This window comes from Chiloscyllium punctatum, chromosome 11, assembly GCF_047496795.1.
Source record: "Chiloscyllium punctatum isolate Juve2018m chromosome 11, sChiPun1.3, whole genome shotgun sequence".
Classification (NCBI taxonomy): Eukaryota; Metazoa; Chordata; class Chondrichthyes; order Orectolobiformes; family Hemiscylliidae; genus Chiloscyllium; species Chiloscyllium punctatum.
This window is the reverse complement of record NC_092749.1, coordinates 68,774,697-68,791,377: the sequence shown is the minus strand read 5'-3', so window position 1 is coordinate 68,791,377 and position 16,681 is coordinate 68,774,697. Positions and strand designations below refer to the sequence as shown.

The 16,681-nt window shown below is 39.9% G+C and overlaps 1 protein-coding gene across 1 annotated transcript in view; it reads right to left on the bottom strand.

The window, feature by feature from the left end:
• Positions 1 to 801: 801 nt before the first annotated feature.
• Positions 802 to 16,681, bottom strand: part of LOC140483070 (poly(A) polymerase gamma-like) — a 41,155-nt gene continuing 25,275 nt past the window's right edge. Inside the window, exons 15-22 of the mRNA XM_072580987.1 lie at positions 15,556 to 15,665; positions 5,431 to 5,552; positions 5,162 to 5,343; positions 4,951 to 5,069; positions 4,643 to 4,866; positions 3,045 to 3,134; positions 2,095 to 2,151; positions 802 to 1,891 (exon numbers count right to left, since the gene is read on the bottom strand). Coding sequence (XP_072437088.1) covers positions 1,793 to 1,891; positions 2,095 to 2,151; positions 3,045 to 3,134; positions 4,643 to 4,866; positions 4,951 to 5,069; positions 5,162 to 5,343; positions 5,431 to 5,552; positions 15,556 to 15,665 — 1,003 coding nt within the window. The 3' untranslated portion in view covers positions 802 to 1,792. The remainder of the gene's footprint in view (positions 1,892 to 2,094; positions 2,152 to 3,044; positions 3,135 to 4,642; positions 4,867 to 4,950; positions 5,070 to 5,161; positions 5,344 to 5,430; positions 5,553 to 15,555; positions 15,666 to 16,681) is intronic.

Sequence of the window (16,681 nt, the reverse complement as noted above, 5' to 3'; positions counted from 1 at the left end):
ATTATCTATTTAACTTCAATCATACATACCATTGGTCCTTTACTTGCTTTTACCTGTCAATATATGATTCAAATTTACCTGCATCAGTTCCATTGTTATTCCATTAAAGTTGGCTTCCCACTTCCCCAATTTTTCCAAAACTCTGAATAGCTCCTTGCCTTTTTCCACTGCTAATCTAAACTTGTCCCCTATAAATATTCTACTACGAATGGTTTACCTTCCTACAACGCTTCCTTCTTTGTTGTATAGGAAACCAACGTAGTAAGTTCTCCTGAATTCTGTGGTCCCTCTCTACCTCTTATACCATGATCTTAGTAAAGACTGAGATGGTAAAAAGTCCCATAACTACTCCATAATTCTTGCACTTTCCAATTTTGTTGCAAATAACAAGTAGAAGTGCAAAATTAACAGCCAGCTTTCAAATCTTTGCCAGTTACAACTTCCAACCAATTACAGATCAAAAATAGCTTCGGTCCCAATTTTGAAAAGCAGGTCTTCCAAGGACATTGTGATGTTGCAATATACACTGTGTTCGTTCACGTTTCGAAGTCAAAGATCAACATTCATGAGCCAGCTCCCAGCAAATATTATTAAATCTGCCTTCTTTAATCACAGTATAAATTCAAACTCAAATGTTTCATTGGTTAATGAACAGCAGCCTTCCAGAATCCTTTTTTTATGATAACTTAAAGGCAGAGGATTAATGGAGACGGGGCTATAAATTTCAAATGATCTTACTGGGAGGGTCAACTTTCCAAAGTATGTTCAGTTGTGACTAAATGTTTTGCAACACAAAACACACAAGCTTTTAAAGTTTTTTACTCTAATTTTTTTATACAGTAAATACAAAAATATTCTTTCAAATACATATGGATTTTAGGCCTACAAAACAATCAACTGAATGCACTGGAAAATGTAAATCACAGTGACAATGAAGTTACAGCAGAAAAAGACATTTTAGGCAATTACTAAACTTTTCATTCTGCTTTGTAGACATTTATATGCAGTGCTATATATATTTACACACACACACACACACGCGCACACACACACACACTAGAAAAATCTGCAGACTTGTCATTGGCCATTAGAAGTAATCAAAAACAAATTACCTATAAATGCTTTCCTGAAGTGATGAAATTCTCCAACTGTAAAGATTTTAAACCTCAAAACCCAATACCAATAACTAAAATGACTACTTTTTTTTGTTTTTTGTTATATACACAAAACATTAATGGGGAGGGGTAACATAAAAATACACAGGACAAGTTTTTTTTGTTATTTTACAATTATTAAAATTACACATCAGCCTTCTGAAAAGAACTGTCAATGCAATACTGATTGTTTTTCAATAAAAGGCTGTTCACAAGTATTTACACACATACAATGCATAATTCAGGGCGAAGAGACAAATATGTCCAGAGACACTGGTTGATCTTAAGAGGCCAGAAGCTATTCCATCCATTTAAGGCTTTGATTTTCTCCCCCCTCCTTCCTCATTTTCTATAACAAGGCCTCAGATTTATGGATATTGGTTAACCAGAGTCAGTCATCAGTACATGTTTTGAAATGTAAACCAAAACATACTTCTGGTACCTCTTGCATCTTGTCTGCAAAACATATAGTGGAGTAGTTTCGACTAACCCACCTTCTGGCTTCAACACCATGTCAGGATAACAATAATATAGCAGAACTCCACTTTCAACGTCTGGGCAAATTTTAACAAAATACAGCTGACATGCTTGAATAGTTTAAGAATTACAAATGACTTTTACCTGACAAGTCAGTGTTGCTACCGATTAAGGGTTAGTCTGATGGAATTTTTTATGACACGTATGCTACTCGTGGGAATTGGAGATGATGCATCTGGTAGCTCCTTGCTGGGTAGTCTCTGTAAAGAAAATCAGCACCAAAAGAAGGACAGAAAGAAGCATGTTAAATTGCACTGATTAAAAAGGTGATTTCTAGAAGTACAAGAGGTGTTTTAATTTAAGAGTGAAAATTCACTCTTCAGAATCTTCAGAAAGTTTTGAGTGCAGATATTACTCGTAGAATCATCGTTTCCTGTGAAGAAAGATATTTAATAGGTAGTACCTGTGATCTTGTATCAATTGTTGGAATGGGCATGGATTTCACTTCTCCTTGGCTGTCCTGTTACATACAGACAACAATTTAATCAATTGAAGCAAAACAAGTTTTACAATCAGATAGGTGAAGTTAAGTGTCACTAACCCCCTTCCCCACTACAAAAAAAACTCGAAATGTGATTATATTTACAGTCACGGATTATTTTAAAATATTTTTCAATAGCTGGATAACTATTACTTGAAATGGAAACAACTGAACCAGGCAGACATTGAAAGGGAGTGGAATATCCACTGTGGTAACTGGGCTATTCCCATGTTTGTTGTATCAAAAATTAGTCCTCACTTTGATTAATATCAGCTGTGACAACAAGTATGAAGTGCTGAACCACAACAAGCACTTCCCTTCAGGGGAAGAAGCCACAGGAAAAACTGCATGTAAATGGCACTTAATTTGTGTCGATGGTCTGCATTACTGTAAAAGTCAAATGGTCAAATAAAATAGACATCTGCAAACAGGCTTGTTAGAAGTCTTTGTACAAGGTATAAAAGAAGCCCAAATCACCATGGCATAGACTGTAAAATGCAGTATTTAAAGCAAGAGCACATCTTGCACAAACTGCCTTTCCTGTATAAGAGACAGCATTTAAGTAGCAACTATACATTGTGCAGACACAAGAATGCTTCAACTTCAGGAATATTCTACACAGGCAAGATGTTAATTACATCTAAAATATTTCATTAATACTAAAATGTGTTAATATTGAATATTGATAATCAAGCTGAGAGAACTGACTTACAGTAGTGTTGAGGTTTATAGAAAAATGAATATTTACTGACAGGATCATCAGTTTAAGGGTAAAGCTGTGCAGTCTAAATCTTAGATGCAAGTGTATGCTACATTTTAACCAGTGAGACACGAGACCCTTGTAGTCAACCTTCAGCTGTAGTTACCACTACCTGTCCATCTTTCTGAGATTTTTGTGCATCCTCTTCATTTGATGAGTACGATTGTTTGAAAGCACAATCATCTGGCTCAATAGTACACATCTGGAAGGACAGGATAGATAAAATATTTAAAACAATATTCCAAAATATTATTAATGCCATAAAACATTTTAATTTAATAGGAGTTAGATCAAAAGACGCTGCATATGAAAGTCCACTAAAGTTAATGCCTACTGGCTCCTAGAAAAATATGTGCCCAATTTTTTTCTGAAATGAACACATTTCACATCCTAACATCACTGCAAAAGAATACGTTCTTGTGACATTTGCATTACAAACAAACTGAGTCAGGTGTTGTGCAGACTAGAAAAGCTTTTCCACTATCTGTGAAGATCAAGTTAGGAATGTGATAGCATTCTTACCATTTGGATGCAAAAAAACAACATTCATCATTCAAGACAGACCACTACCCTAAGCTTAACATCCACTCTCTCCCCACCACTATAGCTGCACCAAGGACAATTTAGAAATACACTGCAGCAACTCAGCAGGTTCACTTTACAACACAATTACCCTCATCTGTGACGGAGAGGGAAAGCAATGAAATCACAGTTACACCATCTTCTCAAAGTGGAAGACTTTAACATAAGCATGTTACCTATTTATTCAAAGTCACTTGGTCAATATCCTACTGATCCTTCAATCAGGAACCTTAAGAACATCTGTGTCACAAGGGATTCAATAATTCAAAATAAAACCTACACTCAGTATTTGTAGTCCCTTGCCATTTCCTTGGCTCACTATGTCCAAACTGGAAAAATGTTGAGAACAAATAATAATAATATACTTTAGTGACACTTGCCAACTACTTGTGTTGTACTTCATGTTTACAATCATGATGCAACAATTTCCCAAATGCATGAATCAGTTGCACATCATAATTGCCCTCCAAAAAAAAAGCAGCTTTTTTGTATTGTCTGAAAAACCAATGACCATTTCTAACTTAGGTAATCCAGAAACAAACTTGTTCTTTCAACGTAAACTGCTTAACTGAAAGAACATAATACAAGCATTCTTAAAAAAGTTTACAGCAAGTGGTCAAGAGAAATATTTTCAAACAAAAAAATCACTGTGGTCTGCTATTCCCCAAACTACAAAAAAAGGAAGGGCATGAACAGTTCTCTTTTCTATTTGATTTGCAAAATAAGCTTTCCTCCATTTAGATATTAAAAATTGGGCAGTAAATTAAGTGCGATGTAACCATATTCTTTTAATCAAAAAGCAAATGAGAGAGTACACACTATAGTCTAAACATACACAATTAGCTTCTAATTCTAATGAGTCTGCAACTGACTCTCTACAGCACCACAGCAGATCAGAAATACAATAAACTGAAATGGAAAAAGAAAATTATGTCAAGGTCAGACTAAGGAAAAGGATAACCAGGTAGGTTTTGATAACCACCTTTCCTGTATGGTATATTAAAAATAAATCACTTTCTATCAACTGCTACCAATTAATACATATTGCAGTCCTTAAATACTGTTCCAGTATTGTTTGAAGCATTTATATACCTACACAGTGTAAATTAAACCTTACTGGGTACTTACGATGGGGAGGTCTTTAAGCCGTTTTGGAGATTCTTCCAACGTAGGTGAATGAGGTCGTTTTGATGAAGAGCTGTTCGGGCTAGTTGTTAACTTGGTCCCATTTGGCTGTGGCTGGTTACATGCAGATGTCAAACGAGGTATTACACTGCGCCCAACAACAGTAGGAATAGAACAGAGTTCTTGAGAAGGAGTGGAACTTGTAGTAGTGGAAATAGAATCATTCTCTGCAATGAAACATTTATTATTTAATGTCTTTGAAATCAAAACATGAAACCTTGTTGAATAGCTGTTACAGTAAGTTGACGTACTTGCAGCAATAACAGGCCGAGACTTCCCTTGGCCAAGCTGAGTTTCTGGAGAATTGCCGTCATTAAGAATTTGTTTTGTTATATCTGAAGTTTGTATTTTTCCAGGTGAAATACTGTGTCTATATATAAAAAAAAGAGAAGTCTTCAGTGCCATAAATGTTACAACATGAATGTCAATGTGGTCAACATGTTCCAAATAAGTTTCACATACTTCTGCAAGTCCTCTGTTCCCTGAGTATTTGGTTTGGAAGATTTTTGTAACAATGCAGGAGAACCAAAAGGGGTGCCAACATCAGTATCCCTAGAACTGTCCAAAGGACTTCCTTCTAAAGATGTGCGATTTAGATTTCCAACATTTCCAGAAGAGTTCCGATTAATGTCAGGTATGCTTTGCTGGAAGGCAAAAACAGAATGAGACATTAAAGAAATGAAATCCAAGGTAAAGTGCTGGATCAGGTCAATTTAGCAGTCCATATTTACCTTCTTTTTTTTCTGTAGGATTTCGGCTGGCAAATACTGATGGAGCTGTTTTTTCTTGACATGTGTAGCTTCGATTCTCATTTTCTCCTTCAGCATGTTAATGTTATTTGCTTGTCTATACACTGGAATTAAACCAGAATTGTTCTGATAAGAGCAAGTCATGAAATGAAAAGAAATTATTTTTACAGTTTAAATAATGTAATATCTAAGCTGTTAATAGTCATAGAATTCTTATACTATGGATGATGGAAATGTTGACGTACATTGGTGAGAGCTACCATTGTTTGAGGGACCACTTTGCAAAATGCATTGTTAAAGTCAATGATCACGACCTTGATATTCCAGTAGCCTCTAATCTTAACTCTCCCTTTGTTCTCATGCTGATAGTTTTGTCCTTAGCCTCGTGCACTATTCTAGTGACGTTCAAAGCAAACTTGACCATGGACAACTCATCTTCTCAATTAGACCCATTTTATAGCCTTGACAAATCAATATTCCTCATTTTCTGAGAAAGCTGTTAACTCCCTCCCCCCCCCAATAGGTTTGCACATTTTAATTTTCTTTTTGCTTTCAGTCAGCAGCGCATGTTTTAGTTTCTTTCCTTCCCACATCAATATTCCCACATCAATAGCCCAACAAAACTAAAAATTTCTTCTTTTGTTCAATCTCTCCTGTCTTCGACCCTGTCTTCGACCCTTTTACTATCCTGCTTCACCTGCCCTTGATCAATGCCAATTATAAGTGTTTATTCCTGGATCTGACGAAGGTCAGTGACCTCAAACACTTAAGAGTCAGAGATGTACAGCACAGAAACAGCCCCTTTAGTCCAACTTGTCCATGCCGACCAGATATCCCAACCTAATCTAGCCAGCACCCGGCTTGTATCGTCCAGGTGCCTTTTAAATGTTGTAATTGTACCAGCCTCCATCACTTCCTCTGGCAGCTCATTCCATACAGGCACCACTCTCAATGAAAATGTTGCCCCCTAGGTCTCTTTTATATCTTTCTCCTCTCACCCTAAACCTATGCCCTCAAGTCGCCCCGCCCACAAAGAAAGGACTTCGTCTATTTATCTTGTCCATACTCCTCATAATTTTGTAAACCTCTATAAAGGTCACCCCTCAGCCTCCGATGCTAGGGAAAACAGCCCCAACCTATTCAGCCTCTCCCTATAGCTCAAATCCTCCAACCGTGGCAACATCCTTGTAAATCTTTTCTGAACCCTTTCAAGTTTCACAAGATCATTCTTATAGGAAGGAGACCAGAACTGCACGCAATATTCCAAAAGTGGCCTAACCCATGTCCTGTACAGCTGCAACATGACCTCCCAACTCCTGTACTCAATACTCTGACCAATAAAGGAAAGCATGCAAATGCCTTCTTCACTATCCTATCTAGCTGCGACTTTACTTTCAAGGAACTATCAACCTGCATGCCAAGGTCTTTTTGTTCAGCAACCATTAAGTGTATAAGTCCTGCTAAGATTTGTTTTCCCAAAATGCAACATCTCACATTTATCTAAATTAAACTCCAACTGCCACTCTTCAGCCCATTGACCCATCTGATCAAGATCCCACTGCAATCAGAGGTAACCTTTTTCGCTGTCCACTACACCTCAAATTTTGGTGTCATTTACAACTTTAATAACTAAACCTCCTATGTTCACATCCAAATAATTTACATAAATGAGGAAAAGCAGTGGACCCAGCACTGTTCCTTGTGGCAATCCACTGGTCACAGGTCTCCAGTTTGAAAAGCAACTCTCCACTACCACCCTTTGTCTTCTACCTTCGAGCCAGTTCTGCATCCAAATGACTAGTTCGCCCTATATTCTGAGATTTATGATTCCCCATAGACGATGCCTGATCTTTGCAGCCCCAGCACTTACAAATTTTAAATCAGAAGAAATAAAATCACAGTAAGAACAGTACACAACTGGAGATCAAAGTTACAGAATTTGTATATTCAAAGATCAGTAACCAAAGGAAGCACATAATGGGAGCGATTAAACAACTCCCTAATTTTGCAACAAGTTTCCAAAAGTCTATAACTCATACTTGAGGCTTTGCAATGATTTATTCTGCATTGTACAGTCCCATACAAGATGTAGTTAGTTGGACAATATACTTATGAAATACTGGTAACTGCAGGAAGATATAATATGTAACAATTAGCTGGTGACATTTTGTGTTCATGTTTTCAATTTGGTCCTGCTTTTGCTGCTACTAATGCTCGGTCTGAGATTATAACCATGAAGATTTGGCTTAACCAGTAGCAATCACACTATTCTTTATAGATGAGTTCAATGTTAGAAAAAGGAGTACCTTGAAGTAGATTAGTTGACACATTATCATTGAATGGAATAACATTATATTTTAATGGTTTTCTTTGCATTTGGTGCTATGGCATTCCGTTACTAAACAGATATAGGCTAGAGAGGGCAAATTATCAATAGTGACTGTAATGCCAAATTTTTGTATTTGTGAATTTTCTTTCACATATATGAAGCGGCCCTCTTACTAAATTCATTACCAGCCTGATCCAATCATCAGTTCTCTTCGTCAATTTTTAATAGGATCACTGCTGTAATTCAACAGTTAGTGGAAAGTTGACTTTATTTGTGGTCTGCCAAGTTTAGATGCCCTGATTGCACTATGTTATCAAAGCAAGAGATTATCAGTGTGGAATTCAGGAGGACATAACTTTTAAAATATGGGCACATTGTGTCACTCTTATAAAAAAGATTCCCACATTCAGCATGAGGAGTGGCTCTGATAAACATTTTCCTTTGTGTTTGAACTTTGCATTTTATGGGAGATGGAAATGTGTTTACAGAACAAGGAAAAAAAAAGTTAATTTCAACATCCTTTTTATGACTATAAATGTAAATTTGCTCAGAGTTGCCTGAAATTAATCAAACTATTTTTCAGGTTGTAATGTCAGGTACCACATTAATCAGATTAATGCAGGTATGCTTTGCTGTAGGGATTTGCTGTATGTGCTTCCTGCAGTTGGCATTAGTCACTATTGATAATTTGTCCTTTCCCTAGACTATATCAATTTAGCAACAAAATGCCATAGCATCAAGTTGGAAAGAAAACCAACTTCTAATGTTATTTCATTCAATGATAATGTGTTAAGTAACACAAACATAAATCATCTATAAAAAGGAATAGTGTGATGACTGCTACTGGTTAAGCCAAATCTTCATAGTTATGATCTCGGACATAGCATTAGTAGTAGCATAATCAGGATCAAATCAAAAACATTAATACAAAATATCACCAGCCAACTGTAACATACTACATCTTCCTGCAGTTACCAGTATTTCGTAAGCATATTGTCCAACTATCTACATCTTGTATGGGACTGTACAATACAGAACTAATCACTGCAAAGCCTCAAGTATGAATTATAGCCCTACATCTGAAAAAGTATTGTCATTCAGTTTCAGAGAAAGTTCCTGGGTTCAAATTTAGTTCTACAAGAGAAATTACTACACCTGAAAACCATTTAAAAAAACACTTCTATTAGATATCCAATAGTTTTAGAAAGAATCTTCACTTTACATTTAACTTGGTGTTTGGCTTCACACTTTACCAGCATTGATAACAGAGACTCTCAAGCACCACCCAGACGGGAAATAAAAAGTCTGAGTACAAAAAGGAAATGCTATTTGATTCAAGGTACAAGATAAAGCAAAGTAAATTTTAAAAGTAAAGAAATTAAAACCCCACTCTCAATGCGAGCCAAGCACATTGTTCAGTGAATCACCTGTTTTATAATTAAGCTTGTAACTTTAGATTGGTCAGGGTGTAATTACTCCAAATAGTCCATCTCCAATTAGATAGTTCAACAGCATTTGAAATGGAGCTATTCTGGAAGACATTATCCATGATTGTACCACGGTGGCCTGACTTCAGAGGTCAAACATGGTTCATCTTGTGAAGGGCAAATATTTGAATTTAATTGCATGCTTGTTCCTATTCTGTAAAGAGGGCATAGCTGTAACAATAAAATCAGAAACTGAGAGATTAGAAGCATAGTCATTAAAAAAAGATGAAAACAACAAATGGGATATGAAAGAGTTAGTGATGATGATAAGTTTGGACAAAGAAATTCCTGAATTTCAGAACGTCTATAAAGCATGTGGGATACTGGCAAATTTGTCTTAAATGCTGAAAAATGGTATTTGACAGAAGACATCGGTTAACCTTTTTTTCCCGGAACATTTCAAAGGGCCCGAGAAGAATAAAAAGTTAGTTAAAATGGAGCTACAATCCACAAGGAAAGGAGATTAGGTACTGTCCTTAGATGACAGGCAATTTAAGAAGTTGCTTAAAATAATATGGAGAGAGAAAACACTTGAGAGCATTATAGTAAAGAAAAAAAAAATATAAAATTAAATTACTGTTGTAGCGAATAGTCTGTTTGATAATGCAATATAGTTAGTGGAGAATGCTGACTCAACGAAGTTGGCTTCATCAAAAATTACGAACTAGTCGACCATCTCAGGTGGGTCCGTTTGTGGAATGAACAAATATCTCATGACCTTTCGGCTCACCACAACCCAGAAGCAGAATATACACCTTAATCCTACAAGCAACAGATGAGGCCAAAAACAAATTCCATTCCAATTGTGATCAAATGGTTTTCTCCCGACCCAGAGAGATATTTACAATTGTCTTTGATGCACACAAACTTCTGGAAAAATCATAATTAGCAAGAAAGGCATAGTGAAAACACAGAACAATTCATCCCATCTTCTGACAAAATGCCTTGAATATGATCTGGTCATTACACATTCTATTTCAACAGAGACATACATCTTATGGCATCACTCACATCCCAAACTTTAGCATTTGCTTGACTAAGTCATTGCCTGAATGAGTGATCACAAGGATGTCTGCACCACACATGCCATGACAAGAGCTGACAACTGCAGGATCGAACCTCACCTAAACCAGTCAACTAGACCCAAAATAGCAGTGGCAGAAGCTCTGACAATGAATATCCTGTGGCAATAAACTCAAAGACCTGCAATGAGAGTCCTGCTCAGTTAGCACTTTAATTATCTTCTTTAGTTTGAACGAGCAGGAACCACAAGATGTCCGCAGGTTCAACACAGAAAAAGGTGACTTAAAAGAACAAATGACTGTTAGAAACAGTGTAGCCATGAGCTAGATAAGATTCTTCAGTGCACAGAAGAGCATCCACTGCTAAGCATCCAAATAGCTATTCCACTGAAAGCCAAGAATGGAATGGAAGCATGAGGTCAGACAAGCTGTCAGCACTCAGTGGAATGAGGACTATCAACAGGGACAAATTATGGTTGACATTTCGGAAACGTGGTAAGGAAAAGCATGGGGACTACAGAGCAGTGAGCCTGACGTTGGTGGTAGGCAAGTTGTTGGAAGGGATCCTGAGGGACAGGACTTACTTGCAAGGACTGATTAGGGATAGTCAACATGGCTTTGTGCGTGGGAAATTATGTCTCACAAACTTGATGAGTTTTTTGAAAATGTAATCAAGGGGGAACAAGATGAGGGCACAGTGGTGGACTTGATCTATATGGACTTCAGTAAGGTGTTCGGCAAGGTTCGTGGTAGACTAGTTAGCAAGGTTAGATCACGTGGAATACAGGGAAAAGTAACCATTTGGATACATAACTGGCTTGAAGGTAGAAGAAGGGTGGTGGTGGAGGGCTGCCTTTCAGACTGGAAGCCTGTGACCAGTGATGTGTCATAAAGATTGGTGCTCGGTTCACTGCTTTTTGTCATTTATACACATTATTTGGATGTGAACAGAGGAGGTATAGTTCGTAATTTTGCAGATTACATCAAAATTGGAAGTGCAGTGGACAGCGAAGAAAGTTACCTCAGATTACAACAGGATCTTGATTAGATGGGTCAATGGGCCGTGGACTGGCAGATGGAGTTTAAATTTAGATAAATGAGGTCCTGCATTTTGGAAAGACAAATCAGGGCAGCACTTATGCACTTAATGGTAAGGTCCTAGAAAGTGTTGCTGAACAAAGAGACCTTGGAGTGAAAGTTCATAGCTCCTTGCAGGTAGATGGGATAGTGAAGGCGGCACTTGATATGCTTTCCTTTCTTGGTCAAAGCATCGAGTATACGCGTTGAGACATCATGTTGTGGCTGCACAGGATATTGGTTAGGCCACTTTTAGAACATAGGGAGACCAGAATTGCAGACTTCTATCAGACGAAACTTGAAAGGGTTCAGAAAAGATTTACAAGGCTGTTGCCAGAGTTGGAGGATTTGAGCTATAGGGAGAGGCTGAACAGGCTGGGGTTGTTTTCCCTGAAGTGTCGGAGGCTGAGGGGTGACCTTAGAGAGATTTATGGATATGGTAAATAGACCAGGTCTTTCTCCCTGGGGGTGGGGGGAGGAGCAAACAGTCCTGAACTAGAGGGCATAGGTTTGGGGAGAGAGGGGAAAGATTTTAAAAAGGGACCTCGGAGGGCAACATTTTCACGCAAAAGGATGGTGTGTGTATGGAATGAGCTGCCAGTAGAAATTGTGGAGGCTGGGACAATTACAACATTTAAAAGACATCTGGATGGGTATATGAATAGGAAGGGTTAGTTGGGATATGGTCCAAGTGCTGGCAAATGGGACTGGATTACATTAATCTGGGACATCTGGTCTGTTTCCATGCTGTACATCTCTAACTTTATGTTGCGTCCACCTCCACCTTGGTTGCCCATAGAAATTCATCACCAACCTGTGTCTGCAGAACACAAGACAAGACATAATCCTCACTGACAGATCAAATACAGACTCAGTAAGAGTTCAAACTGGGGTAAAGCAAGGTTCTGCCATCACACCAAATGCTCTTCTATCTTCCTCATCACAACACTCCACCTCAGTTCTATGAAGCTCTCTGATAAACGCAACATTACTAATGACTCATAGCACTCCCTTCTATGGGATCACTCAAACTGGAGAAACAAACAGTCTATGGGAAGATACCATCCATAGAGTGTTGACAGATGCAGGAGCAGTTCAAGTGAAATCAACAGAAGTGGCGTGCGAAAATCTGAGCATCAACCTACTTCACAAACACCATCTATGACAATGTATGCAGATCCAGTATTGGACGATTTATCATCTCAGGACCCATAACTCCAAAAGTGGAAGAAAGTCATTCTCTGACCTAAACTGGATAGTTACTGAGGAATCTGAACTGATAGCATTAAGCACATTTCAATGATAAAGCCATAACATCATCAAAACCTTTAGTCATAAAATGCAACACATCCAAAGTCAAGCTGCAGTTTTTGAAAAGGTGCTAAAATTAGTTCATGCAATCTATTTTTTGCATGGGTTCTGTAAACCTGTTATATTGCACAAAACGGATTATAAAATGAAAAGATTGCTAGGACTCAAACTTTCCTAATTGGGTCAGAGTTAATATTGCTAATCCAGATCAGACAAAAAGTCACGTACCTTCCCAAGATTTTTCAGGCCTGACTTCTGAAGAGTCCACCGTAAGAATCTCAGCCCAGTAAACCAGGCAGACTACACTGGAGTGAATACTCTCAAAAGCCAAGCGCTTTTTTATTGACGACTTTATTAACGTATTACAGCAATGCACAAAATCTTTTTTAAAAAAAAGTCCCGAAGCCTCTTTGTAAGCTACCAAAAAGGCAAGTGGGTGAGAGGGTAAGGTGAAAAGTAGTTCAGGGAAGGGTTAAAAGATGTGAAAACAGGGATATTGGTGCGGGTGATCAGTGTTGGAGAGACCATGAAATGAGGAGTCAGGGTGGAGGTCAGTTTTATATTGTTAGCCAGGCAAAATCTAATCTCACTCTAAACTTTTCCTGGGTAGCTACTCAGGTTGAGTCAAAGCTCTTGAAAAAAGTCTCAGACTCTGCAGAACTTCAGACATTTTTGGAGGCTTATGGACAGAGTGTAATTTCCTATCAGGAGCTTAAACCTCCTGTGCAGTCAAATTGGGATACGTAAGGAATTTCAAAGCACACCTCTTTCACATGTCCTGTTTCAGGTTACCTGGAGATCAAGATCTGGACTAAGATCTCTTCTTGCTGGGCTGAAAATGTGTTGCTGGGAAGGCGCAGCAGGTCAGGCAGCATCCTAGGAACAGGAGAATCGACGTTTCGGGCATCAGGGGGCAGGGTGGGAGGAGGCTCCATAATTTTCACTTCCCCGGTCCCCAACGCCCCCCATCTCGGCATACCTCAACATGGTCCTGACCCCCTTAGTCCAAGAACTCCCCACCTACGTTTGGGACACCACCCACGCCCTCCACCTCCATGATTTTCGCTTCCCCGGTCCCCAATGCCTTATCTTCACCATAGACATCCAGTCCCTGAACACCTGCATCCCCCATCACGAAGGACTTAAAGCTGTCCGCTTCTTCCTTTCCCACTGTACCAACCAGTACCCTACCACCGACACCCTCCTTCGACTGACTGAACTGGTCCTCACCCTGAACAACTTCTCTTTCCAATCCTCCCACTTCCTCCAAGCCAAAGGAGTAGCTATGGGCACCCGCATGGGCCCCAGCTATGCCTGCCTCTTTGTAGGATATGTGGAACAGTCCATCTTCCGCAGCTACACTGGCCCCACTCCCCACCTTTTCCTCTGCTACATCGACGACTGTATCGGCGCTGCCTCGTGCTCCCACGAGGAGGTTGAACAGTTCATCCACTTTAACACTTTCCACCCCGACCTCAAATTCACCTGGACCGTCTCAGACTCCTGCCTCCCCTTCCTAGACCTTTCCATTTCTATCTCTGGCGACCGATTCGACACAGACATTTATTATAAACCAACCGACTCCCACAGCTACCTAGACTACACCTCCTCTCACCCTGCTCCCTGTAAAAACGCCATCCCATATTCCCAATTCCTTTGTCTCCACCGCATTTGCTCCCAGGAGGACCAGTTCCAAAACTGTACCACCCAGATGGCCTCCTTCTTCAAGGACCGCAATTTCCCCCCAGACGTAGTGGACGATGGCCTCCACCACTTCTCTTCCACTTCCCGCTCCTCTGCCCTTGAGCGCCGCCCCTCCAACCGCCACCAGGACAGAACCCCACTGGTCCTCACCTACCACCCCACCAACCTCCATGTACAGCATATCATCCGCCGTCATTTCCGCCACCTCCAAAATGGACCCCACCACCAGGGACATATTTCCCTCCCCTCCCCTATCAGCGTTCCGAAAAGACCACAAACTCCGTGACTCCCTTCGTCAGGTCCACACCCCCCACCAACCCAACCTCCACTACCGGCACCTTTCCCTGCAACCACAAGAAATGCAAAACTTGCGCCCACACCTCCCCCCTTACCTCCCTCCAAGGCCCCAAAGGACACTTGCATATCCGCCACAAATTCACCTGCACCTCCACACACATCATCTATTGCATCCGCTGCACCCGATGTGGCCTCTATATTGGGGATACAGGCCACCTACTTGCGGAATGTTTCAGAGAACACCTCTGGGACACCCGGACCAACCAACCCAACCACCCCGTAGCCAAACACTGCAACTCCCCCTCCCACTCCACCAAGGACATGCAGGTCCTTGGATTCCTCCATCGCCAGACCATGGCAACACGACGGTTGGAGGAAGAGCGCCTCATCTTCCGCCTGGGAACCCTCCAACCACAAGGGATGAACTCAGATTTCTCCAGTTTCCTCATTTCCCCTCCCCCCACCTTGTCTCAGTCAAATCCCTCGAACTCAGCACCACCTTCCTAACCTGCAATCTTTTTCCTGACCTCTCTGCCCCCACCCCACTCACCTTGACCTCCTTCCACCTATCGCATTCCCAACACCCCTCCCCCAAGTCCCTCCTCCCTACCTTTTATCTTAGCCTGCTGGACACACTTTCCTCATTCCTGAAGAAGGGCTGATGCCCGAAACATCGATTCTCCTGTTCCTTGGATGCTGCCTGACCTGATGCACTTTTCCAGCAACACATTTTCAGCTCTGATCTCCAGCATCTGCAGTCCTCACTTTCTCCTCTAAGATCTTTTCTTGTCCTATTAAGTCTAAAATAAGTCTACATAGCAAATATCTCAAAAACTGTCAAAGCCACTGAGCTTAAATCAAATTGTACATTTTTTTTTACCTGTATCAGTGAATAATTGAATATCTTGTGTCAGATCAATGTTTACACTTTCTGCATTTTCCACCTTCTTAAAAATTATTCCAATAAACCAGATGGTAACATAATCACCCCTATAAAAAAAAGAGAAAAATAGATCTCTCAGTAGGTATTTACTTGTTAGAACATTGCTAGTGATTTTACTTCAACAGGATTTACAAAAGGTAAACTACATTTGAGGCAGACTTTGCATTCAGCAAAGTGATAGCAACAATTTAAATTGGAGAAACTTCCTGCAAAGATTTAGAGCAGAGGATATAGGATCAGAATAAGGTCTATCGACTTTGTTCCACCACGCAATTATGGCCAATATATTTATCAATGCAATTCTTGTGTCTTTTCATCACAAGTGATCTCTCGTGGGCTGAACTTCACATGTCAAGATATTGAAGTCAATTCTGGCTTCAGCTTAAAGTAGTCCGCAGTGGTCATACTATTAAGCTAACCAGCAAATCAGGTCAGAGTTCTTACAAAGAAACAAGAAATTAACAGTGCAAGAGGCAGCTATCTGGCCCATCATGTTTGTGCAGATTGAAAGAGCTATTCAATCTAATCTAATTTCTAGTTCTTTTTGCCTATTTATCATTCAAATTCACCACTGCTAGGACATTTACTAATGATACTTGTTATTCATACTTAAGAACCTTATTCTTTTACCCCCAGAAAGAAAAGTGGATCGTATTGTAGAATATGGCCCTGAAACACCTGTAAAAATTCCAATTAAAATTAGAATTTGCTTTACACAGTCTAGTAAAGCCATGACCCTGCAGATGACGGAGTGACCGGCTGAAAGGTTATCTGATACTTGTTAGACAGCTTTGTAATCGCCTGAAATTATCCTAGACCAACACAACAGGATGCAGACTCAACTGTTACCTGACTACTCTCCACAGCGTCTTTTTGGTTAAATGACTTACACAGGACATTAAGAAGCACATTTCTCACTATTCTGAGATCTCTTGGGTCCCCACACTATAGAAACAGGCCATTTGGCCCTTTGAGTCTACACCAACCCTCTGAAAAGCATTCCAGACCCACCCCCGCTACCCTATCCCTGTAACCCTGCATGCCCATGGCTAATCCACCTATT